The 26,322-nt window shown below is 41.2% G+C and overlaps 1 protein-coding gene across 1 annotated transcript in view; it reads right to left on the bottom strand.

The window, feature by feature from the left end:
* Positions 1-5,689: 5,689 nt before the first annotated feature.
* LOC140223731 (cyclic nucleotide-gated channel beta-1-like) overlaps positions 5,690-26,322 on the bottom strand; it is a gene marked incomplete at its 5' end in the record, with an annotated part of 51,421 nt that continues 30,788 nt past the window's right edge. Inside the window, 4 exon segments of the mRNA XM_072306332.1 lie at positions 5,690-6,273; positions 7,092-7,308; positions 13,577-13,678; positions 19,810-19,967. Of these exon segments, the coding sequence (XP_072162433.1) occupies positions 6,199-6,273; positions 7,092-7,308; positions 13,577-13,678; positions 19,810-19,967 (552 nt within the window).

Raw genomic sequence — 26,322 nt, 5'->3', positions numbered from 1 at the left:
AAATAAAATACTCAGACAAATGGCAGGGGCCAGGTGGTACGAGTAGTCCAGTCAATTTAGCTCTAAATAAGGGTCATCTGGGAAAATCCATATATAGAAGGTTTTTTTGCGGAAACATGTTGCATTAGGCTACCAGAACAACACATCAAAAGTTTACCAAAATCGGCCGTCCGCTAAGGCCGCCATCTTGAAAAAAGGGGGGGCGGGGGGCCAAAATACGCCGCCGGCGACCGGTTTTTAGCTTATATCTTGAAAAATATCGATCCTACGGAAAAATGCCAAAAAAGTCATAAAAGAGATCACCTTTTAAAAAGATCATAAAATTTCCTATTAGAAACACTATACATTTATCAAGTTGCGACTTCTGGTTCGTGAGATATGGCGGTAGTTTCCTGCGGCTAGGAAAGTCAAATCTTGCGAGAAATCACGTTTTTTCAACAAAATCTGTAATTATCTTAAAAACGGCGAGTCTGAGGCAAAAAAGTGTTCTCACCGGAATGAAAGAACATGAAATTTCCATGCTAAAAATGCTTATGAATTCACTAGGGGGTCCGCCCCCGGAGCGCTATGCGGTCCGAACCAACGGCGGCTACTACGCGGTGAGGCTCGGCTTAGCCGCGCCATGCATTGTTGCGGTCCATGATGAAACGGCTTCACTTTTTTGGTAGATTTACCGCGAGGGTAAGTCATATTATCCATTTAAATATGTGCTAATTTCCTTTCATCATGAACCCCCCCCCCCCCCTCCCCCTTTAGGTCATGCATGTTGTATAGTTAACAAATGTCAACGGTCGCGCTTGAAGATAATGTTATTATTTTATGCTTGCTTATTCAAATTAAATTTGTCAAACAACAAATCTTCTTTTTTCAAAGTAACTAAAAGGAAATGAATTAATACAAAATATAGAAATAGGAATAAGACAAGCATTTCTTCGTTTATTACCTTAAGCGGTGGAATCGTTTATTAATACCTATGTGTTGAAAAGCATGATGGTCTTGAAGGTTCAATTGTTTTTGATGGATACGAACAAAAAGCGCAACAGATTCTACAAAAAGTGTTGAAAGGTGACGACGTTATAGCTTTAAGAAATGTCCTGCCTTAATTTTTTGTGAGGACACTCCTCTATCCGTGGCCAAGGACTTGCCTCTATCTATAATGAAAAGAATGAGGCGCGTTTGATTTGCTTGCTATCGAAACACTTTACTACAGGGAGTCAAGTTAAAGTATCTCATGCAGAAGACGATGCGGATACTCTCATCGTAAATGAAGCTCTCAGTCTGCCGAGAGGAACGAAGAAACAAGTTGATATCGTTGGTAGAGTACCTATATTGAGAGAGTATGGCCACTGGGCCCCATGGAGAGACTTTTAGGACCCAAAAATGGCGGTGCTTTGTTTTAGTTTTTGTGGATAGGAGGGGGGTCATTGCCAACTTTTGACGGTTTTCACCAACCGCACTTGCTGCCAACCTTACTACATCTAAGATAATTTTTCTCAAAAATTGCACACGATTAGCCTTATAAATATGTAAAGAATCGCAATAGTGCATTTGGGTAAATTTCTCGTTACGAATAGCAAAGAAAACTACAATTTGAGTCATTTTGCATCACATTAATTTATGGCGTCCGCCATTTTTGGGTCCTAAGGGCTCCATTCAGCCTAAGATAGAGTCCCTTTATACTGAGAGTCAAGACAATTCGGCTCATGGATGTCACAAACGGGAATAAAGTTACAGAAATTGAACGTTTTTCGTAATCTTTGATCGGCCCATTCTCAAATAATGCCTTTCTCCGTTCCTCCTCTCATTCCGTTTGTTCCTTGCCGAACCCGTAATTCCCTGGTCCATTCCAGATTATAATCTTTGCAATTGGTGAAAATGTAATCTTTATTCCCGTTTGTAACACTGTGGAGGCCTAAAATACGGGAACCAATCAGAAATAGATTCAAATTGTCTTGACTCTCAGTATAAAGGGACTCTAGCCTAAGATGGCTGAGCCAATCAGAGGTGGTAACACCGGTGGCCATACTCTCTCAATATAGGTACTCTAATCGTTGGTGAAGACATTGACCTCCTTATTCTAATGATAGCTTTGACGCCTGCATCAAGCGACGTCCTATTACTCAAACCAGGTAAGGGCAAATATGCAGCCCAAATTTTTAGCTCAAATCAATTGCGAACATCGAATGTAAATTTGAAGAAGAGCATTCTGTTTATCCATGTCATCAGTGGATGTGATACTACTTCAGCATTTCGTGGCAAGGGCAAAGGCAAATTTATTAAACTGTCGGAAAAATGTGGCGAAGTCTCTTGTATTGCTGAGAAATTTGATGAAACCGACTGCACTCAAGATGAGCTTTGTCAAGCGGGTGAGCAACTCGTTCTTTTGCTGTATGGTGATGAAAAATCAGTTACTGCTTCGAACAAATGCAGATTTCAATGTTTTAATCGTGCTTTGGCAAGGCAAAAACTGAGGTGAAACTGCAAACGTTGCCTCCAACTTCAGATGCGTGCAAACAACACTTCTTACGTGTATATTATCAAGTTCAACTCAGGAGAGGAAGAAAACGGAATCCCAAGGAAAGGGGGTGGAAATCTTCGGAACTCAGGCTTCTCCTTGTGCCTATGCTCAACCCGCCTGACCCCCCCCCCCCCCCAAGAACTTTTACAAATCATCTCATGTACATGTTCGAAAGGCTGTAGTAACCGCTGCTCTTGTAAGAGAGCTGGTCTGCCATGCAGTGACATTTGTCTACATTGTTCCGGCTTGGGATGCAGCAATCAAGCAGAAACACTGATCGAAGAGGAAGCAGAGGATGAATTTAAACTCCCTCTTTCTAAATTTTGTATTACTTCATTTCCTTTTAGTTACTTTGAAAAAAGAAGATTTGTTGTTTGACAAATTTAATTTGAATAAGCAAGCATAAAATAATAACATTATCTTCAAGCGCGACCGTTGACATTTGTTAACTATACAACATGCATGACCTAAAGGGGGAGGGGGGGGGGGGTTCATGATGAAAGGAAATTAGCACATATTTAAATGGATAATATGACTTACCCTCGCGGTAAATCTACCAAAAAAGTGAAGCCGTTTCATCATGGACCGCAACAATGCATGGCGCGGCTAAGCCGAGCCTCACCGCGTAGTAGCCGCCGTTGGTTCGGACCGCATAGCGCTCCGGGGGCGGACCCCCTAGTGAATTCATAAGCATTTTTAGCATGGAAATTTCATGTTCTTTCATTCCGGTGAGAACACTTTTTTGCCTCAGACTCGCCGTTTTTAAGATAATTACAGATTTTGTTAAAAAAAACGTGATTTCTCGCAAGATTTGACTTTCCTAGCCGCAGGAAACTACCGCCATATCTCACGAACCAGAAGTCGCAACTTGATAAATGTATAGTGTTTCTAATAGGAAATTTTATGATCTTTTTAAAAGGTGATCTCTTTTTATGATCTTTTTTTTGGCATTTTTCCGTAGGATCGATATTTTTCAAGATATAAGCTAAAAACCGGTCGCCGGCGGCGTATTTTGGCCCCCCGCCCCCCCTTTTTTCAAGATGGCGGCCTTAGCGGACGGCCGATTTTGGTAAACTTTTGATATGTTGTTCTGGTAGCCTAATGCAACATGTTTCCGCAAAAAAACCTTCTATATATAGATTTTCCCAGAAAAATGCTAGATTGACTGGACTAGAGCGTAACATCGATATTAGAGATGAGTTCGGGATCGAGGAAATGGACATGTACATCTCACGTATGTACAATAGATATGAAGAGAGACTGGGCGGTCACCTCAATCCCGAAGCAATAGCGCTTTTGGATTGGGGCTCCGAGACCCGGAGGTTAAAAAGACGAAAACCACATGAGTTGAGCACGGCTCATTTCCGTCGGTGTTAGGCTCGTGCCTCTGGCCCTTACCAGTCTTAGTCGACTGACAGGGCGAAAGCATAGTTAGTAGGAAAATTCTCTAGAATCTAGTTCTAGGAATAATTATAGTCAATATTAATTAGTTTTTCTCCCGCTTTTTACAGGATTTTACCTCTATCTCATTTGTTCATCCTTCATTATCATTTTCATTAATTTAATCCATAAAGCGGTGTTTATTTCCATTTTGTTATTTTAGGCTTAAAGGAAAAGTAAAGACTCGTAAGGTCTAGTAATATAAGTTGTAATTCAATATGTGTAATTACAAAAATAAATAAATAAAAAAAAAAAAAAAAATGCAAAAAGGAACCACTAGCATTGCAATGTTGCTAAGATTGTGCAACTTCTTTTGTTTTGGAGGAGAAACCCGATTATCCCTTAATAGTTTCTATTTTACTCTCTAAAAACTGTAAATCTAAGACAAAAATTACCATCTAAACATAGTTTTTCACAATTTCCGCAATTTTATTGCAAAGGATGAAGTTGCACAATCTTAGCATCATTGCAATGCTAGGGGTTCTTTTTTGCAAAATGCAATACAGTTAATGCTTACTTGAATGTGCGATAACCAGAACTTCAGTACCATATTTGTTAATGACGTCAGTCTGCTTTTTGAAGAAGGTGTGGACTGTGTACCATCATGACTGAATACTTTTGCATCCTCTCGCTCTGTATCGACATTATTGCTTTCTGCCGTTACTCTTCCTTCGAAATCACCTTGAAAAAATTTCGAACGGCTGCCTTGACTTCATCCATAGGTTGGATCCACAAGGAGTTCTGATAATTCACGACAGCGCGCTTATCTTTGAAAGCCGTCGAGTTCGAGACATACTTTTGTCAATTTCAACCATTTTGCTTTGTTTAATAATTATTTATGAAATTATTAAAAATTGCAGGGATCCTTTGCAAATGAAAATTCGAATGTATTATAAGTTTATCCGTAAATCTAATTTAAATCGAGTAAGTAGTTTTATCCCAACAGTGCTGTCCCAAACAGTCAAAGTTTTTATTCCAGTTTATTTTCTAAATTTGCTACTCAGTTCTCTGAGAGAAGGAAGTGACGTTGATTTTAGTGAAAAAAATGGACGAGCATGTTGGTTTCAGTGAGAAAATCAGTCGATCATGCTAATTTTTTCTGAAGGAAAATGTCAAGCCTTTTTATTTTTGTGTGAAAGCGGGGTCTCTCTTACGCGTTTACCCTTCCTGAGAAAAGTTATTCGGAAAGTAAATTGAATGTTAACTTTTTCTATTATTTCAACCCCTGAAAGAAATCTGACTAGTAGTAAAGAGGACTCAAAGTTGAAAACCCGGTGTAGATTTTGCCTCATAAATTTTCAACAAGTGGAGATATTGATACGCGGTTTGCAAGGGAGACGCCCAAATTAAATCTGCTCTCGATCGACTGTAAAGTGTACGTATTATCTTAACTCTCACTATCAGTACGGAAAATGTGACGCGGTAGGATTTAAGCGAGATAAATATCCTCGGCGAAGCTTTTTTCTACCCTCCACGCAGAATTTCTTGGGGGGGGGGGGGGGTTAGATGACACCATTGAAATTCTGAGGGGGGCCGCCCCCTCCCCCTTGAAGTGTACGCCTATGCTCCCCATTCAAGTGACGTTGAGTTCAGAGCTCGGCTGTGAAGTGTGATAGGGTGTTCACTTGATGCATCTCTGAAACTGATATTTTGGCCACCAAGGCAGCCAAGGATATCATTCGAAGCTCTAGAGGAAATTTACTTAAAATCCCAGAAATAAAAAACGATTCATTTTATTTCATTCCTTTATTTCATGGTTGATAGTTATCGACGTCGTAAATAGATGAACAAGCATTTACAGTATTCACCATTCTTATGTCGCATTTCTGAGCTTTCTAGTTTGTTCAGTAGGTAATCCTTGACGGGAAAAATTCATCGCTATGGATTTGATAAGTATTCCCTCGGCCTTGTCTCTACGCGACGTTTAATGGGATTTGCCCCAAGTTCGAATCGCAGGATAGACACCTCTGGGCTTTCTCCCCGTTGAACATAACAACCAAATGTTCTTCTTCGCTCCAAGTTGCTCCCAGGACTCTACAAGAAGTAGTATTGACTAACTCAATATGTTTCCCACCTTTGCAAGCGAGATTTTTCTCTGGGACAACTCCCATGGAACGTCCCATGGAGAAAAGGCCCTCCGGCGGAATGTTATGTGAATGAGGACGAAGATGATCTCCAGTTTGAATTCGGCTTCAATACATCGTCGCCATCATAAATCATTACCGGGGTGTATCTCAGTATCACGCCTCTTGGTAATTAATGCATCGTACTGGAGGACTGCTGTCATAACCCACAGAATAACATCTTCGCGCACACTGGAAAAAGCAAGGAAAGTCAATGTTAAGTTAAAAGTGGATGAAATTAGGTAACCCAAAATTTGACAAAAATGTTTTTTTTTTACCAAGTGACGACATCAATCGCCACTCAACAGCTATTACACCCCCTAAACTTCAGCCACAAGTGCTCAAGCCATTGCGCGAAGACCACTCTGGAATAGCAAGAACAAAACTTTTAGCTCTCTCTTGGGTGCAGTGGCTCTCACTAAATTCCTATAAAGAATCAGTAGTGAATAATTGCCAAAATTGTGTTCTTAATGTTCGCCCTCCCAAAGGTTTTTGTTCCTTGGCTCGAGGCCAATTTTTCCTTCAAATGGGTGCACATTTTGGGTGGATTTTTTTATCAATCCAAACAAATAAAATACCTCATAATTGCAGATGCTCACTCCAAGTGGTTAAACGTTTCACAGATGATTGAATGTAAAGCTGGCGACACTGTTTCAGTATTATTGTCAACTCTCTTACATTCGAGTATTCTCAAAATATTAGCTCAACGATCCTCCTTTTGATTCCACTGCACACTCTGAATTTTGTACAAAATTCAACATTCAAATCTATTTTACCCCTATTTACCACCCTAAATCAAACGGACTTGCAGAGCGTGCTATCCAAATAGCTAAAAAAAGGTTAGAATAAACCTAACCTAACCTCAAAATTACCGACTTGTCCGTTCTCTTCCTGTATGTATCGGCAGCACTCTACCTGCGGTCACCTGGCTGGCCCAAAAACTCACATCTTCCCACCAATTTTCAGGCCACATAAAGTGTATATGCAACTGATGAAATTAGCTGACTTACTTGCTTGTCGAAAGACTGACGGTAAAGTTCACTCATATCCTCCCAACCTCCATGCGACCTAGAGCGGCTTCCAGCTCCGTAACGCAGGAAACATAACGTCTCCCGCTCGGACGAGTCATCTGAATCGCTCTTCGTTGCAGCATCTCTGCTGTGATCATTTGCTTTGGTCTTGTATACCTCCTCCTGCTCTCGGACAGCATTCTGACGTATTAGTTGTCTGTCAATAAAACATTATCAGTGGTCAAATAAGCGGGCACAAGTCAATCATTTCAGACTTGATATGTACGAGAGTGGATTTTAACGAAAGCTCACATATCGACGGTGAAAGTGCGTAATTAGTCCACAACCACGTCTCTCGATTTTTGAAGATTTTGAGTTAGCTGAAGAAATGCAATGCAGTAGTAGGTTGAGTAGGTATAGGTATGCGAGACTTGTAACGTGGTCCTCGAAGATATAACTTTAAATGGGAAATGTTCATTTTTTATTGGAATTATAAAAGTTCGTGCTTCATAAAGAGAAGCGTAAAAAGCGTCTCATATTTCAGTCAATCTTTCATATTGTCATAGAAATGCACATTCTTAGCAAAATGAACTTGCTTAGTAATGATTAATTTCTGCATTTCTGAAAACTGGAGAGAGCACAGAGTTAACAAGAATTTCCCCCGATTTTTTCAAATATATGGACCCACGAAAAACGAGCTCAAAGTTATGTATTTTGAGCCCATATTTAAATGTTCGTCGGCGGGTCACTGAAAATGGCCACCCGTCGGAGAATGGCCACACCCATTGAGATACCCACTGCAGCGTCTTACAGTCCTCACACGATGTCCCTCAGTCCATGGACGCGTTGTTAAAGTCAGAAGTGCAACCGCTGAGTTATCCGCTGAGTGGCTGAGCTCACAAGGGGAGGCTACCGATTGTCCACCTCAGATCGGGTTCAAATTTGGCAGAGAGGTAGAATAGGTTAATATAAGAAACCGTATTTTTTTTTTAGGTGCCAATGCCCAGCCGTTTTTGAGTTATGAATTTTTGAAGTTGCCGTTTTTTCGTGTCAGCGACGCGCTCAAGTTGAGCCTACTGTGCGCGCATCTTTTAATGCGATCCGAGTGTCCTTACGTACAAGTGAGACAGTTGCCCAAACGGTAGCGCGCTCGCCTACGGTGCTGCAGGTCCGGGGTTCGATACTACTTCCGAGAATTACATTTTTGCAATTGATTATTTTGTTTTTTAATCGCTTCATCACAGCAAATTGTAAGTCACCTTGTAGACGTTATAGTAGTAGTAAAATAATTTTATTTTTAAGCGGTGCTTTAGGATCTGATTCTAATTAAATTTTATGTATTTTTTATTTTTTTAATGAGTGTGTAACAAAAAAGGAAAAACATATAATCAGCACCACAACGTCTACAAGGTGACTTACAATTTGCTGTGATGAAGCGATTAAAAAACAAAATAATCAATTGCAAAAATGTAATTCACGGAAGTAGTATCGAACCCCGGACCTGCGGCACCGTAGGCGAGCGCGCTACCGCTTGGGCAACCGTCTCTCTTGAACGGACGGACACTCGGATCGCATTAAAAGATGCGCGCACAGTAGGCTCAACTTGAGCGCGTCGCTGACACGAAAAAACGGCAACTTCAAAAATTCATAACTCAAAAACGGCTGGGCATTGGCACCTAAAAAAAAATACGTTTCTTATATTAACCTATTCTACCTCTCTGCCAAATTTGAACCCGATCTGAGGTGGACAATCGGTAGCCTCCCCTTGTCAGCCGAAGCGTTGTTGAACGTTTTCTGAGTTATCCGCTGAGGTAAGCAAAGGCCGCCATCGCTCAGCATGGTTCCCAGGGCGCTTACCAGTTTGCTGAGAAGATGGCGGCCTTTGTTTACTAACAAGTTTGCATCATCGCTAAGCGGATAACTGAGAGTTGCGGACTGACGTCATTTAGCTGACTTCAATTTCTAACTTTAACAACGCGTCTCATATCGACGGTGAAATTACCAAACCACGTATCTCGTTTGCGGTGTTTAAAAATCTACGCTCACATTTTATTTTTTGGAAATAGACCAAATCAATATCATTCCTTGAAATTTTCACAGAATTTTCTTCGCACGAAGAGGAAAAATCACAGAAATTCTCAAGACTCGCCATTACGTAGTTTTTCATTTAAAAAATAAAGTATGACAGGAAGTCTGCGACGTCGCAAACCGAGATACGTGGTTTGGTAGTTTCACCATCGATATGCGGTCTGTAGAACGCTGCAGAGTTAACTCAACGAGTGTGGCCATTCTCCGGCGGGCGTTCGCCGCTGCCATTTTTAGTGGCCTGCCGACGCGCGTCTAAATGGGAGCTCAACATACGTAACTCTGAGCCCGTTTTTCGTGGGTTAATATTGTACAAAAAAGAATCTGGAAAAACACCTGTGAACTCTGTGCATTTCTCTAGTTTTCAGAAATTCAGGAATTAAACATTACTAAACAAGCTTATTGTGGTCAGTCAGACTGACTGTAATGAATCAAGTGACCTAGATCACCGCCCCTCAAATATACGACAAATGTTTTTTACGCACATGTATTTTTAAATATTTTACGATCACTGAGATAATTCAAGGTCTAAAAGACCAAAACGGACGTATCACTTTCCCGTAGAGCCTTGATTAATTCGATGAAGTTCCATAAAGAATTTGTAGGTCTAACAGTTTCTTAGCACGCAATTATTTCTCCGCTATCATAATGCACAATTCTGAACTGGATCAATTATTGACGGCTGTCCACGTAAAAACTTCCCACCCAGATAGCATACAATATTCTGAGAATATTTGTACAACATCCACGATACTTGAACATTCATACTATATGAATATTCATGGAATATTTAATATAGCCACATAGCCTATGTTTTGAATATTCGTAGAATATTCGGTGTGGGGAAAGAGCAAGAAGCGGTAAAATCTCCGGTGTTTTTCCCCTCTCCTCCCCCCTCTCCCAAAGAAAATAAAAGTCTGAGACATTTCTTGAGAGGAACATCTCTCGCCCCTCCCCCCCTCTCAAAATGAAAATGCCCCCCCAAGTAAAACTTCCTACCAAAAAACGCTGATCCTCACTATGAGTCCTCTCCTTCATTCCTTCTCCCCCCGTAACTAAGAATTTAATTTTTTGTGTATGTATATCCCTCCTGCGCCAAAATAAAGATTAAAGCCGACCTGCACACACAGCAAGTGGGGATCTGCAAGTGACTGCAAGTGGCTCATCGGTTACATCGGTGAGCGTGCAAACTGCGCGGGCCGTCAGTTTGCACGATCAACACTCAACACAGCGGCACCGATGTGCCACTTGCAGGCACTTGCAGGTCCCCACTTGCTGTGTGTGCAGTCGGCTGAAGAATTTGCATGCAGAGCTCGCGGCGGCAGCGTGGTCACGGTAACCGCCATCTCGAGCGTCGAGCGCCTTGATCAGCTGGTACAGCAACGCATTTTCGTGAACTTTCCATCTCTGTAGCTCACACATACATGCACAACTCTCCTGTTTCTCCCATACATATTAAAGTCGCTCCTACAACGCACTCTGGCGTTCTACGACACCCAAACGCCACAAGCGCATATCTTCCTAGAGGTTATCGGGCAACTGACAACGCAACATCTCTTCCGTCAATAACGCCCTGCCGCCACCCCTTCATTGGACGTCCTCGTCTTCTTTTCCCAGGTAGTATCCGATCCAAAACTTTTGGGCAACCTCTCTTTCGACATTCTTTGCACGTGTCCATACCACACCCACTGTCTGGAAATGACGTCGTGCACGTCACGATGTCACTTTTAACCTTCATCGCCTGGCGAATTCTTTCATTGTGGACACGGCCCCGTCTCGAGATGCCAGCAGATCGCCACCAAAAATCCATTTCGGTTGCCCTCGACGTTTCGTGCGTTCACTTCGGCAGAGACTACACTGCACTGCCATAGAGCACGATACTTTTCACAATAGCGTCATATATCCGGTGCTTGTTTGTCTTTGAAATGATCTTATCCCAGAGTATCCCGATCAGCATTGCGATGGCTTTCCTGCCCTGGATGATCCTGTTCTTAATCGCCCGAGCCATTCTTCCATCCTGGTCTGATCGAACCCCAAAATACTTATTACACTCGTCACGCTCCTCGATCCGCCGCGCGCTGTCCATCCTCGAGCTCTACGAGTATGCCCTGCCGTTGCTACTCTGCTCAGACAACCAGCTTCTCCGTCTTTGACACACTACTAGCATCCAAGCCCCATTCCCTGTATCCTTCTACAAAGTTTTTGTTTTTCACGCTGCTAAATTGTAAGCTCTTATCCTTATGGAGGTACTTCATTTTATTCTCACCACGCGGAATGCCTGCACGGACACCTCTAAGCCCATCTGTTTCAATATTATATTAAAATTTATTCATTTTAAATCAAAATTTTTGCACAAAGGTGGAAATCTCACCAGGAAGCCGATAATATGAATTTGGTGGACATGGGCCATTCACTCCATCCGCTTTGGAATTGTTTAACAAGAACTTCTCTTTCCCAATATTTTCTTCCTCAAAGGATTTCACAGGCTGCAGTGGCTATAGATACTCTACGAATAGTCTTTTTTCCCCTTAAATATTCATAAAATACTCTATGAATATTTGTGTGTTATACAGGGCGGCCCAGACCTACCGTACCTGGCCTTTTTTCGGTTAATTTGGGTCATACGAAGTCCAGGATCGCGGGGATGAATAGGGAATCGACCCCGAGGAATCCGAATTTCATGGTCCCAGAGCCCCTCTAGCGCCCCTTGGGGAGTATAAGGGGGGTCCGTGCTTTAAAAGTCAGGGTTAATGTCAAAATTTTGAAATTATTTCATCGGGATCAGAACGTACGGAAAATTTTAGCTTAAATCGACACCAAGAAATCCAAACTCGGCCCACCCGTGTCCAAAATACCGACCCCTAAAGGCGGGGGACAGAGCCCCCTTTCCAAAAAATTCAAGTTCGTTAAATTGACGTGAAGACTCGGAAAAAAGGTGTATTCATGAATAATCGACCCCAAGGAATGCGAATTTGAGGGTCCCGTTGTCACAGAGACTTTTCTGATGGGGCACAGGGGTAACCTCCACACCGGTTAAATTTGAAAGTTCAGAGTCCCCCTGTGCCCCATCAGAAAAGTCTCTGTGGACAACGGGACCCTCAAATTCGGATTCCTTTGGGTCGATTCCCTATTCAACCCCGCGATCCTGGACTTCGTATGACCCAAATTAACCGAAAAAAAGGCCTGGTACGGTAGGTATGGGCCACCCTGTATACAGGATGATCCAAAAGTCTCTTCCACCCCCTCTAACTTTTTACTTAATTGAGGTAAAGATTTGAAACTTGGGGGATAATCCTAGGTCAAAGGGAGCTACTTTTTGGCCCCCCTAAAATTTTCAAGGGGGCCCCCCTTAGGGGGGCAACGAACGGCCCCCAACTTTTAATTTTCAAATGGGAAGACCCCCTTTGCGATAGCTCGTTCGAAAGAGCATAAAAAAAGAAAACTTTTCGCGCAAAACCGAAGTCAATATCTCAAACCGTTTCAAAATGGCGGCCGGTTAAAGTTCAAAATGGCCGAAAATTCACACCGGTTATTTGTCGATGGATTTGCGTGAAAATCGGTGTGTTGGGGGTACTTTGACACGAAAAAGACGAATTCGATGTTTGATTTTCAAAAAAACCGAAATTTCCAAAACGGCCGCCGGTTAAAGTTCAAAACGACCAAAAGTTGATTTTTTTATAAATCTAAGTCCAAATTATTTATCTTATGCCAAAATACTCTCAAATTCCAAGTTTTAGGCAAATCCACCAGAAAAGAACCGAGGTAACAATTTTCGGCCATTTTAAACTTTAACCGGCGGCCATTTTGGAAATTTTGGTTTTTTTGAAAATCTGACGTCAAATTCGTTTTCTCGTGTCAAAATACCCCTACTTACCGATTATCGCGCAAATCCATCGACAAATAACCGGTGTGAATTTTCGGCCATTTTGAACTTTAACCGGCCGCCATTTTGAAACGGTTTGAGATATTGACTTCGGGTTTGCGCGAAAAGTTTTCTTTTTTATGCTCTTTCGAACGAGCTATCACAAAGGGGGTCTTCCCATTTGAAAATTAAAGTTGGGGGCCGTTGCCCCCCTAAGGGGGGCCCCCTCGAAAATTTTAGGGGGGCCAAAAAGTAGCTCCCTTTGACCTAGGAATATCTCCCAAGTCTCAATTCTTTACCTCAATTAGGTAAAAAGTTAGATGGGGTGGAAGGGACTTTTGGATCACCCTGTATATGGGTATGCTGGCATCAAGTGAGAACAAAATCCGGTCACAGAGTGTCTGCTACGGATGTACCTACCTAGTTGTCATTTTTACCCGGCCAGGGATGACCCTGTTTAAGGAATAGTAGCCAGAAACCTTATTTGTGCAGTTTACCTTCAAGCTAATTAGTTTTAGAAAAAACGTCTTGCACTTGCCTCGCTTTTTTCTTCAATATTTCTTGTGCGTTGGGATAGTACTCAATCGCTTCATTCAGGTCATCCTTGCTCAAAACAAATAAATTTGAGAATCCGTGGGACCTGCAAAAGGAAAGTTACACGTAGGCAGATTTTTAAAATAATCACTAATTTTACCTGAAGGAACAATTGGCAGAAACTGAATTCATCGCATCACCTCAAATTCTGAGATTCCTTTTGTCTTACATTTGCCCTCCATTTATTTTGTCTTAAAGTTTCAACAATGCTGTAACATAGTTTAAATGTTGATTATCAAAGAGGTTGATGCAAAAACGAAATTTTAACCCCCTCTGGAATTTCTTCAAACTTCGTCTATCAATTACTCATACTTGAGCGCTGCTTTTCCCAAATTTTCAGATCCCCAAGAAATTTCGGGAGTGGGGGGGGGGGGGGGGGTGGAAGTCAAAACATGTGAGCCTCGATATCTATCGAACGATAGAAGATATCAAACACCGGTTTGGACGAAAAATCTTCTAAAATTGTATACTTTAAGATTTTAATGGTCAGAATCCCAAAATCACATTTTCAAGTTAACTTTTTTTTTTTTAAAAAAAAACGAAAAAAAACTGACCCATTCAAAACGATCACATTTACGCAGGAACAGAGCCGGTAGAATAGATGGGGGTAAAATTAAGGCCGCTTTCTTCCGTTGCGGCAGTCTGTTGGACGCCGTATCGCATAAAAATGTCGGAAATTTCATAGAACATCAACAATAGACCCTTAGGCACAAATGACACACTATCTAGAATTTTAAAAGCATTTCCGAAATTTTTACGATTTTTTTAAAAACAAATTTCGGATATGCTTTCTAAATTCTGGAAAGTGTGCCATTTCATGCCTAAGGGTCTGAAGTTGATATTTTACTACATTTTCGAAATTTTCATGCGATACGGCGGCTGACAGACGGCCGCAAGGGAAAAGTGTGGCCTTTTGCCCCCACCTACCCTAAATTTTAGGATCTTTTGTAATTGTTCATAATATTAATAATATATTTAGTAAAATATGTGGTAATAGATTTAGTATTAGTAGGTAGTATTAGTTAATAGATTCAGTATTAGTGGTATTTTAGGGAAGGCCACATGCGGCCTCTTGCCCTATCGGATCTGCGGCTTTTTACCCCATTTGATGACTGAGGTAAACATAACCTCAAAATTCTTCTTCCTCCGTTGGTTTATTGGCTTTAACCTCAAAATTCAAAGTCAAGGCCATTGGCCCAAAAATGACTGTGGGATATTCAAACCATCCTTAGCATTGTTTGAACTATAGCTCATCCATTATCCATCCATTAGATCATTTTTCTATCGCCTACAGAACTTGAAATTGACCAAAATAAAACCGGAAGAATCGATTTTTTTTCCACGAAAAATTAACTCTCCACATACGCGTCCGTTCGATCCGAATCCTCGTCAACACAACACCATTACTACCAACATAACTGACATGGTCCTGGTGGCAACCTAAACAATCCCCGGAAAAAAAAAAAAAAAAAACTGGGGTGCGGCCTTTTGCCCCCACCTATACCCTACGCTCGCTACGTCACAGTACATGACAAACCTGCTCTTTTAATAACTTACGATGCATTTCTCCATACCATAACGAATCGGCAGCCGCTATTCAACCGATGATTCTTTGACCAAAATGAATTTCAGAAACGGAATCTCTGGACGTTTAAATGGTTATAACCCTCATTAGATAAACAAAAACTGACGGGATCGACCCTACTTTTAAGGGAAATCACCGACGATGAGAGACTGTTAAACGTTAACAATAACGTCGCCCATCCCAAGATGGATTTGAGGTTAGGTATCTCCGCAATCAATAACAGCAAAATATAACACTTACGACGAAGTAAACTCACTAAAAGAAAAACTTAAAATAAAGTTAGTGTAATTTGTATACTCGTCTCTGATCGGATAATTCGCATACCTACTAGTACCAACTCGTTGGTTGGTGACTATCAAACTTGCGACTTCAGGGACTTCAGACTTGACTTGACGTTAAGCATTTCGTTCGTCAACTGTTGACGAAATTGATAAACAGTTTACGAAATACATCATCCAAAAAATCGTTCTCCGGTTTTGATTAAATGGGTGTAACCTAGCCTTTCTTGCCCAATCACCCGTAATAATAGGTTTGTTGCACCCAATTTTTTTAATTCATTTTCTGAAAGTGTGCATCGTTCTGAGCACAATGCATTTTTTCCATAATTTTTGGACCTCCCGAACATCCCTAAAAAGCTACTTAAAGTTCAACAATTTTTCGTGGGAAAATTTAGAACTAAGAATAGCGGAAGAGTAAAGCCGTCGTGTGACGTCACAATTTGTACTCTTATGTTTGTTTATTTTATGAATACGTGAATTTCCCCATAAGGAATAGAGGCAAATTTTCAAATGGAATTCTCGCACTGTTGAAGGCCGTACCTATTCATCAAATTTTCTTACTGTCGCGTCCGTAGACGTAATGAAAAAGAGGGTTCGGAGGACCGTGAAAAAGAGAAGGAGAAAACGAGAAAAAAAAAATAACTAAAAAGAAAGAAAGAGGATCATCTCGGGGACAGAACCCAAGGCAACTAGGCGTACCGCGTACCTAGGCATCCCACCACGAGAAGAAGAAAGGAAAACACCGAAACGATGATATAGACAGGAGAGCAAACAACGAATAATAATAACTAAAGGGCAAAGAGGAAAATAAACTTCCCAGGGAAAACCGTCCTGGGGAAATGAGCTTCCCAGGGAAAACCGTTCTGGGGCAAATAGGGGAATGTGCGTCCCTAGGGTCTTCTCAGGGTATGTGCTTCCTGAGGAAAATGGAAATCATACCACGGAAAAACGTCGTGGCGAAAAGATACCTACAATGAGAAGTGACGTCGAGCGTACCGCGGGAGAGACGAGATCTGCTGCGCCGGCTGGAAGCTGAGTGCTGGCCCACTCGTCCACGGGCTGCGGTGCATGGTTGCGCAGAAAAGCTGCGCCGATGTCGGCGCGCGCACTGCGAAAAGCTAAGGCGGCGCGGGTGACAACGCGGGAAGAGAGGAGAAGGTGGGCAGCGCGGTAGAAATAACGGGAGGAATGAACTGAAAAATATATCCACTAAAAATGACAAATAAAACTATCCTTTGGGTCTGAAAACCCAACACTTACGATAGTGAGCTCTTTATACTCTCTAGTCGATAAGAACATCCCGACAAACTTACAAATCCCATCAGATGATTTAATTATTTTCGATGTATCCAAGCATGTCACGAAAGTGAGGTAATGTTTACATTCTTATCTGAGATACATATCAATCCTATTTCCATGGTAAAACTCTCATATACTTACCGTAGTTTTAATTTCTTCATTACCACAAATTATCTACCGTAGCATGATATAGCTTTCTGCATCTAATTTGTTGGATTTTGGATCCTTACATTCTACTTTTTTGCATAAAATGTGTCTCGCTTAGCTGCGCTAGCTGACTAGCTAAGGGATTACTATGAACCTATTTGAACATTTTTACTTGTTTAAATCTGTCTGCTCATGAGTAAACTAGTTAAAAAGACGATAAACTAAATATTAGGTAAGATTCTCCGCCAACCATGCACCATAGCTAAAAACTGTTGGTACTTGATCAGCACCGCCCGCCTAGTCGAGGAGTTACCTTCTCCGTTTAATCCAGTGCCTGTTGTGATGAATTTATGGGATTTTGATAATTACATAACACTAATTACCTACCTATGCAAAGAGTTTCGGTATACAAAAACTATACAGTTATGATATCGAGGGCAAATAGTTAAGTCAATTCCCATCATATTTCTAAAATTTCTAATGAAAAATAGCTGTCGCAGAAATAAGCGGGGTACGGACCTGGAATATCTGACTCATTCATCATATGTATTGACATACCTACTTGAATAGTCAGTCATCATTAAGAGTCAAATAATGGATGCAAACTTGGCTCTTCACAATATATCAAGTACATGCGACAAGTACACTGAACAAAAATGAGTATACATATAGTATATCAGCGAAAATCCCAAAAGGAGGACATAACCTCCCTTTCGTGACTTCCTTAGATATGTTGGGTTTTCATCTGATGCGATTTTAAAACACCTGTTGATGCAGTTGTAAATTAGAGGATACGAAGAACTGATAACTTCAACGAAATTAAATTATAAAATAAGTTGCAAATTGACGTAAAATCGTATTAGAATGACTGTAGATTCCTTATGGGGAGGCACACGTGAATTGACCCGGCGGGCAATAGCATAAAAGTTGTGACGTTGGCGAACCAATGTCACCAATGAGAGTCCTGCGTTTGAATTTCGAGCTTCTTTCAGCTTTTGCAGCTTTAATATCGAACTTGAATTGTTTATAAGTTCTTGTTTGATCTCATTCGGCTGGATCAAGCATTGCATGATTGGAAAAGGACATTTCATCACGAGATACGCATTTCTGCAATTAACGCGCTTTGAACCTGATCTTGGTCAAAAGATGAAAACTAGAGTTTATTCATATTTTAACACTTGTTTAGAAGCTTTAGTTGATCCAATACGATAGATGAAGCATTATCTGACTCGATTGGCTCTAATACAACTGACTAGCTGTTGTGATGAACTGTCAGTTCATGATTGCATTGGGCCAGAGTAAATAATGGACAAAAACACCGAGCGTACCTAATAGGTACCTAAGAAGAAATGATAAAATAAAACAGAGAAGCCCGTATCGAGCATTGAACCCGGGTCCACATGAGTACATGGCGAGCACTGTAATTAGCAATTTGTCGCAGGCAATTAGTCAAATCAGGCATTTAGTCAAATGCCTAGGCAAATAGTCAAGAAATGTAAGAAACTAACGAAGTTTACTATTTGCCTAGGCATTTGACTAAATGCCTAGGCGCTTGATTAAATGCCTAGGCATTTTATTAAATGCCTGAGCATTTGACAAAATGCCGAGAGGTGATCAGGCACATAGTCAAATGAACGGACCGGGGCCAGAGAGTATTCTGACCGGGGCTGAGCGGAGTGCAATATACCATCCTCCATTCTTGCTAAATTAACGACTGAAGAAGATTTGGAAAACTTGCAGAACAAAGGGAATGAAGAAAGAAAACGCTCTAGGGATTCAAATGAGCCGGAACCATCGGATGCACCTGTAGAAAAAGCTGCTAGATTGGAAGATGACATAAATGATGTCCCTTGCTGTAACTGTCAGACAGGTGGTAAAACTGAACAGTGTTCGACATGTCCTAATGTCTGCCATGCACAATGTGGGCAAACTACCCTCGAAGACGGGCAAAAATCCCCTACCTTCCTTTGTAACTTATGCCAGAATGAAATAGTAATTCGTCAGACACGTTCTGAAACTCATGAAAGGCAAAAAGATGCAGCAGCTGGCATGGCAGAATCAAGTGAAAAACTGTTTGATGATTTACAAATAGAAGACAAAGTTATTTTAGCCGTCCCAAAAGTCGATAGAGGGCCTCTTGATCATCAGAATGTACAAGGTTTCGTAACAGATATTCGTAACGGAGTTTACCAAGTCGGAACTATTGGTGGAATCATAAAAAATTGGTGCGCCAGACCTGACCTTCGACGAATCGACTGTGTTGATTTCGACTTTTCACAAATTCCGCGAGAAAAATTCATATCGATCCGTGAGGCGGTTGCAGCCGGCTCTATGTTTGGCGGCCAAGGTGTTATGAAGTGTTCCTGTAAGCCAAGCAAAAAACAATGTGGTACTCGACGTTGTCTGTGCTTCAAGAACAACGTCAAATGCTCCTCAAGATGCCACCATCAGCTTAGTTGCTCCAACAAATGACTTCGGTGAGTAAATTGTTCGTATTAATTGCTAATTTGACTATTTGCCTGATTTTTAACGAGTTTCACTATTTGCCTAAAGGCCATACGGCATTTAGTCAAATGCCTAGGCTCTTTATCAAATGCCTAGGCACTTTATCAACTGCCTAGGCGAATAGCCAAAGTGGGTTTTCGGTAAAATTTGACTATTTGCCTAGGCATTTGACTAAATGCCTGATATATAATTATATATATATATATATATATATATATAGATATATATATAATATATATATATATATATATATATATATATATTATATATACACAACAAAGGAATAATATAGATGCAACATCGGCAATGATAAATTATATCAGAAGGTTAGACTGATAATGAAAACTAGAAATTAAATATTACCGAACGTCTGCTGTGCGGCGATTGGTGCCTGCCAGGGCCAATAGACTTATTTCACCAAAAACTGAACCCTCAGTCAATGTTGCCAGAACCTCCTCTTCTCCCGTTACTACTTGTACTTGTCCAGTCTTCACGATGTACATCTCTTTGCCGACCTCTCCCTAAAATCATTCAATGAGAATTTCACCGGCGTGAGTAGGTATACCATGTGTCTTGAGACCTTCGCTTAAAATCAGAAAGTTATGCAGGTCTGGGTCTTTCGCGTAGCTCCAGCATTTTTTATAGATCCCAAGTTGCATTTTGCAACGAAAAAGATGCAACTTGTTCCCAAGAAACTTGCGCAATTCCATTGCTATCTTCCTGCGACCGTGGGCCAAATCTTCGCAATCCGATTGTAAAAAATATCATTTTCCTTGGTGAAAAATTGGAATAAAAAATTAAAGAGTACCTACTGTACCCAGTGACCACAACAGCTCATTTTCGAGTTGCCTCGGGCAGCTTCCTCATGAATCAATAGGCCACTTTAGTAGAAGAAAAGTTCAATAATTGTTTTGGTTTTTGACGGACAAAGGATAAACCCCCATTCCTAAAACTTCCTGGTAAGATTATGCTGACCATATTAGCGTATGATGCTCCCTTTTTTTGCCATATCACCTTCATGACTAATACTTAAATGTAATTCCCAGCGCTTAGGTTGTATTAAATCGTAAAAAAAACACTGCTTAGAAAGTATCCTATATATTAAAATGCATAGTTCCGAATCTTGGGGCATTAACTTTGAGAGAACCACCGGACCGATTTCTGAGCTGTAGATTTGCAGGCTGTGGTCGTTTTTTCGATTTTCTCAAATTGTCTTACTTTTATCGACGAGTGAAGTTTAGCTGGGCTCAAATTTTCTCCCATTTATTCAGACTAAAGTCCGCATTCTGGGACAATAACTTTGAGAGAATCACCGGATCGATTTGCGTGATCTTTTTTTTAAATGAAAGCCCCTGAGCTGTAGATTTGCAGGCTGTGATCGTTTTTTCGATTTTCTCAAATTTTCTCCCATAATTTTCTCAAATTTTCTTCGATGGATTAAAACGGAGGTCCGAATCTTGGGGCATTAACTTTGAGAGAACCACCGGACCGATTTGCGTGATCTTTTTTTTAAATGAAAGCCCCTGAGCTGTAGATTTGCAGGCTGTGATCGTTTTTTCGATTTTCTCAAATTGTCTTACTTTTATCGACGAGTGAAGTTTAGCTGGGCTCAAATTTTCTCCCATTTATTCAGACTAAAGTCCGCATTTTGGGACATTAACTTTGAGAGAACCACCGGACCGATTTGCATGGGGTTTTTTTTTTAAATGAAAGCTTCTGATCTGTAGATTTGCAGGCTGTACCTAATTGTTTTTTCGATTTTCTTAAATTTTCTTACTTTTATCGACGAGTAAAGTTCAGCTGTTTTGAGCGGTCATCTGGCCGCTACCTGCTTGCCCGTCCCTAGATATCCCCCCTAGGATCTCAGCCACCCCTCTTACCACGTTCTTTCGGCTATCTCCGTTTTCTTTCGTATAGCTTTTCTCCCACCAACCTCAAGAAAGGTTTGGGTCGCATTGTCGTTCGTCACTCACCACCCACATTCCGTCGCAATCTCTCGGCTACTTCGCTTCACCACTTCTTGATAGGCATCCTGGCGGTTTGACTGACCCTGACTTATTAACTGCAGCGGTGCGCACACGTATTGCTAACAACATGTATTGTTATGGACATTTCATTCTTATTTGTTCTTTTCTCTTTCCAACTTTGTTTCAAATTTGCTTGATACTTCGTTTCTTCCTCTCTCTTTATTTTGTTGGTCGGTCGACTACGTTGATCGGCTTTTTGCTATTGAAAGCACATTAAGACTTCATGGATTTTCAATATCATCATTTGATCTTCCGGAATTGCTTCCAATTAACCTGAATCTTCAAGGGTCGGAGCCTGCCTCTCCTCCCCCTAAAACTATGATTCCATGATTTCTGCCGCTAACCCAGAGCAACATCAAATTATTTCTGAAATAATTAGTCTCATCCAAAATCCATCTTACACGTGTAATGCGATTTTCATTGATGGTCCAGGAGGATCGGGAAAAACTTTCGTTTAAGAATGTCTTACTGCATTGTACGAAGGAAAACTTAGACGTCATCTCCGTTGCTTGGACAAGTATCGTCGCACCGTTGCTACCTAACGGTAGGCCGGCTCATAGCAAATTCAAAATTCCTTCGGTTCTGAATGAGAATTCTGTGTCGAGTCTGACGGTTAGCTCAAGAGAGGCTGAGACCATTCGGAAAACAACGATCATTTTTTGGGGTGAAGCTCCCATGGTTATCACGCATGCTCTGGCATGCATCGACCGATTTCTTAGAGAATGGGTAATGATATCCCTTTTCGAGGAAAAATTGTCGTCTAGGGTGGTGATTTTAGACAGGTTTTACCCGTTGTCCCGCATGCTTCTCGCCAAACATTGGTGAAAAATGCAATCAAATTCTCACCACTTTGACCTCTTTTCAAAATCAGAAAACTTACTCAAAATATGAGAACTTTGCAAGACGAAGCGGAGTTTGCAAAATTTTAACTCGAAATAGGTGATGGTGTTTACCTTTCTGCTAAAAAAGGCCATGCCGGAATTCGTTGATTTACCGACAAGCAGTATTACTGAAACTGATATTATTACTGAAATTTATGGAAAAGGTAGCTTCCTCATGTTCGAACGTAGATTTCACAAACTGCGCAATTCTGGCCCCTAAAAATAAGCATTGCAATGAAATTAACGACAAGGTTGTTGAAGTTCTTTCAGGTGTCTCTAAAACGTACTTCAGTGTTAACAGGCTCATTGTAGAGGAAGAGGGAGAGGCTCTCAATTTTCCCCTCGAATTCTTGGACAGTCTTAATCTTAGTGGCTTACCACCGCATAAACTCACACTTTTGGAGGGGGTTTTTGTCATGCTTTTAAGAAACCTCAACGTTTCTAAAGGTTTATCGAATGGTACCCGATTGATCGTCTGGAAACGTTATGAAAATTGTCTTGATTTGCAGGTCATTTCCGGCGAGAAGGCCGGTGAAAGAATTTCACTGCCAAGAATTGATTTGTCACCTGCAGACTCCTCTCTCCCTTTCTCTTTTAAGAGGCGACAATTTCCAATTCGCATTGCGTTCTGCATGACCATCATCAAAGCTAAGGGTCAAACACTGAAGCGAATCGGCATTTATTTACCCCAAACAGTTTTTGGCCATGGTCAACTATATGTTGCACTCTCACGAGCTACATCGTACAAAAATTTTGAAGTCCAAATTCTTCCCAAAGGCAACCGTACAAAAAACATCGTGCACAAAGAGGTGCTTCGATCTTTTATGAATCCCAAAAGCCTCATAGTCATTAGAAAATTATCAAAAAATAAAAATAAAAAAAAATTTAAACAGTAACAAAAAAAAAGAAAAATTAATACTTAATGCGAGCTTTTTATAACATTTTTCGGTAGAATGGCAGTCTCCACCCTGTAACGCAGAGAGGCAGTTAAATTCCTTGATCTTCTGCCGCAGAATCATCATCATTATTAAAGAGATTCAACTAATCGCTCCGATTCCAAATAAGCTACTGCACCACCATTGCTAGCTGTGGAGGGCGCCCGGAGCAGCTAGTAATTAGTATTCATCGACGAGATACATGATCCATCGACGTTAAGAAGTTCAAATTAATCGGCGAACGTTTGTTATCCGCAATTGTGACACAGAGGACACCAATTATCGAAAAGCAATGACAAGGTTTCGACATTTTCATTTCCCTGGTAAAAATGAGCGTAAGAAGCCGAAAAAAGTACACACACCAAAAAAAAAAAATTGTGCATATGTGCCCGCACATATGGCTAGCATATGGCAAACTGAAATCAAAATCACATTATGGTAGTCATACGTTAGCTATATGTTAACCGTGCCCCAGCTATGTGTCAACCGTATGCGCTGAAACCTTCTGTTAGGCATGTGCTAACTATATGTGGGTAATTCTCTGTTAGGTATTTCTACTATTTCTCTCACACGGGCTTTTCTGGCGCACACATCAATCAACAGAGTCCAAGTATACAATTATTTTTGATGCAGAAAAACTTTTTGCGTCAGACGCATACTCTGAAAACGTCATAGAACAAATACTAAACCTCTGTTACCTAACAGGCAGAGAAGGGCACAAAATCTCAACTCTGTCCGCGTCACACAACTGAGGTTCCGCAACTCAAACGGCTGTAGGATGCTGGAAACCGAAGCTAACCTACTTAAACTTGACATTTTTAGAATGTATGGACCTTCTACTTTCTATTTCTTTAGTCTATCTTAAGAATACTGACAATGTACCCGTCATGAGATGAGGCAGAAGGCTTATCACAAGGTTTTCATCTCAACTCAGTCCTCCTACTTTTTGCCTCATATAGGAGCCACCAGGGGCGCTGTTTGTAAAAAACAAGTAGTTGTTGTTATTCAGAATGATCATTTTACCACACCTAACATGTGCAATCGCTGTGATAACCGACAAGAACGTGTTTAGGTATTATTTTTTAAGTGTGGACGTTAAAATCATCCTGAACCAACTCAACTCAGTTCCTGCATTATTATAAGGAAAGCTTCAACCAAATTCAACTATCTATACTGTAAGCTCCAAGATCTCCTTAAGCATATCTTGTAACGCTTGGTTCCAGTGTTGTACCGAGCCAATTTTCATGATTTTTGCGGCTATCGGCGAGCAATTGTCTCTCGATGAGCCCGCTCTATTCAGATTTTGAAAGTATGACCCAGGTTTTTTTATATTGCGTGGTAAAGTTGCGAATTCTCCCATTTAAACAATATAAATTTTTATTTTTTGTCATAGTTCGTTCGAGCGTTCTACTAGGCCGATTTTCATGATTTTTTCGGTTATCGACAGGTAATAGGCCCTAGAATAAGATTTTGGAAATAGGACCCAGGTTTTTTCTATATAAGGGCTAGCCGCTGTGGCTCGCTTCGCTCGCCTCGCGTCTAGCCGGGGGCTCCGCCCCCTGGACCCCCGCTCACTCGCTTCGCGAGTGACTTACGGCTCGCAAGCGAGCCGTATTCCGTGCCGTAAATGCAAAAAGATGATAAAGTAACGTAATCCAATAAGAACTCTTCTGAATACATGAATACGAGAGGCATTCCTTCCTAAATTAGTTTACCTGTTTTCAGTACCGTAATGATCTTCCTTGTAAATTTTATTAGGTATAATCTGGCGGTGAAGATCGATTCATCCAGAATAGATGATGGATAGACATTCCAAATTAAGGGGGAAAGTGCTGCATCTTTTAATCTGGAAATATTGAACCACATTGATTCTACTGAGAAACTAATTCTTGAATTCCTCGGAACATTTCATCCCACAAAAATCTGAAAAAGAAGTATTCTCCCGCCGAAAATCTGCTGCAAATAGCCAAAATTTCAGTTTTGGCTCCTAGTTTTAAATGCCCATGGATTTTCCCGCCAATGGTGCTCACAAAACTACACGCTCTTCCGCCGATGTTAGCGATCTGGACTAATCTGTGCCCGTTTCCTTTCCTTTCCCACCCAATTCCCTTTTAAACACTCTCTCCATCACATCTATGTCTCTCTATAGGGTGGCCTATAGACCTACCGTACCAGGCCTTTTTTTCGGTTAATTTGGGTCATACGAAGTCCAGAATCGCGGGGATGAATAGGGAATCGACCCCAAGGAATCCGAATTTTATGGTCCCAGAGCCCCTCTGGCGTCCCTTGGGGGGTAAAAGGGGGGTCCATACTTCAAAAGTCAGGGTTAATGTCAAAATTTTGAAATTATTTCATCGGAATCAAAACGTACGGAAAATTTTAGCTTAGATCGACACCAAGAAATCCAAAATCGGCCCATCCGTGTCCAAAATACCGTCCCCTAAAGGCGGGGGACAGAGCCCCCTTTCAAAAAAATTCAAGTTTGTTAAATTGACGTGGAGACTCGAAAGAAATGTGTATTCGTGGGTAATCGACCCCAAGGAATCCGAATTTGAGGGTCCCGTTGTCCACAGAGACTTTTCTGATGGGGCACAGGGGTAACCTCCACACCGGTTAAATTTGAAAGTTCAGAGTCCCCCTGTGCCCCATCAGAAAAGTCTCTGTAGACAACGGGTTCCTCAAATTCGGATTCCTTGGGGTCGATTACCCATGAATACACATTTTTTCCGAGTCTCCACGTCAATTTAACAAACTTGAATTTTTTTGAAAGGGGGCTCTGTCCCCCGCCTTTAGGGGTCGGTATTTTGGACACGGGTGGGCCGATTTTGGATTTCTTGGTGTCGATCTAAGCTAAAATTTTCCGTACGTTTTGATTCCGATGAAATAATTTCAAAATTTTGACATTAACCCTGACTTTTGAAGTATGGACCCCCCTTTTACCCCCCAAGGGACGCCAGAGGGGCTCTGAGACCATAAAATTCGGATTCCTTGGGGTCGATTCCCTATTCATCCCCGCGATCCTGGACTTCGTAT

This window comes from Bemisia tabaci, chromosome 1, assembly GCF_918797505.1.
Source record: "Bemisia tabaci chromosome 1, PGI_BMITA_v3".
Lineage (NCBI taxonomy): Eukaryota > Metazoa > Arthropoda > Insecta > Hemiptera > Aleyrodidae > Bemisia > Bemisia tabaci.
The sequence above is the reverse complement of the archived record's forward strand: the minus strand, read 5'-3'. Positions and strand labels throughout refer to the sequence as shown.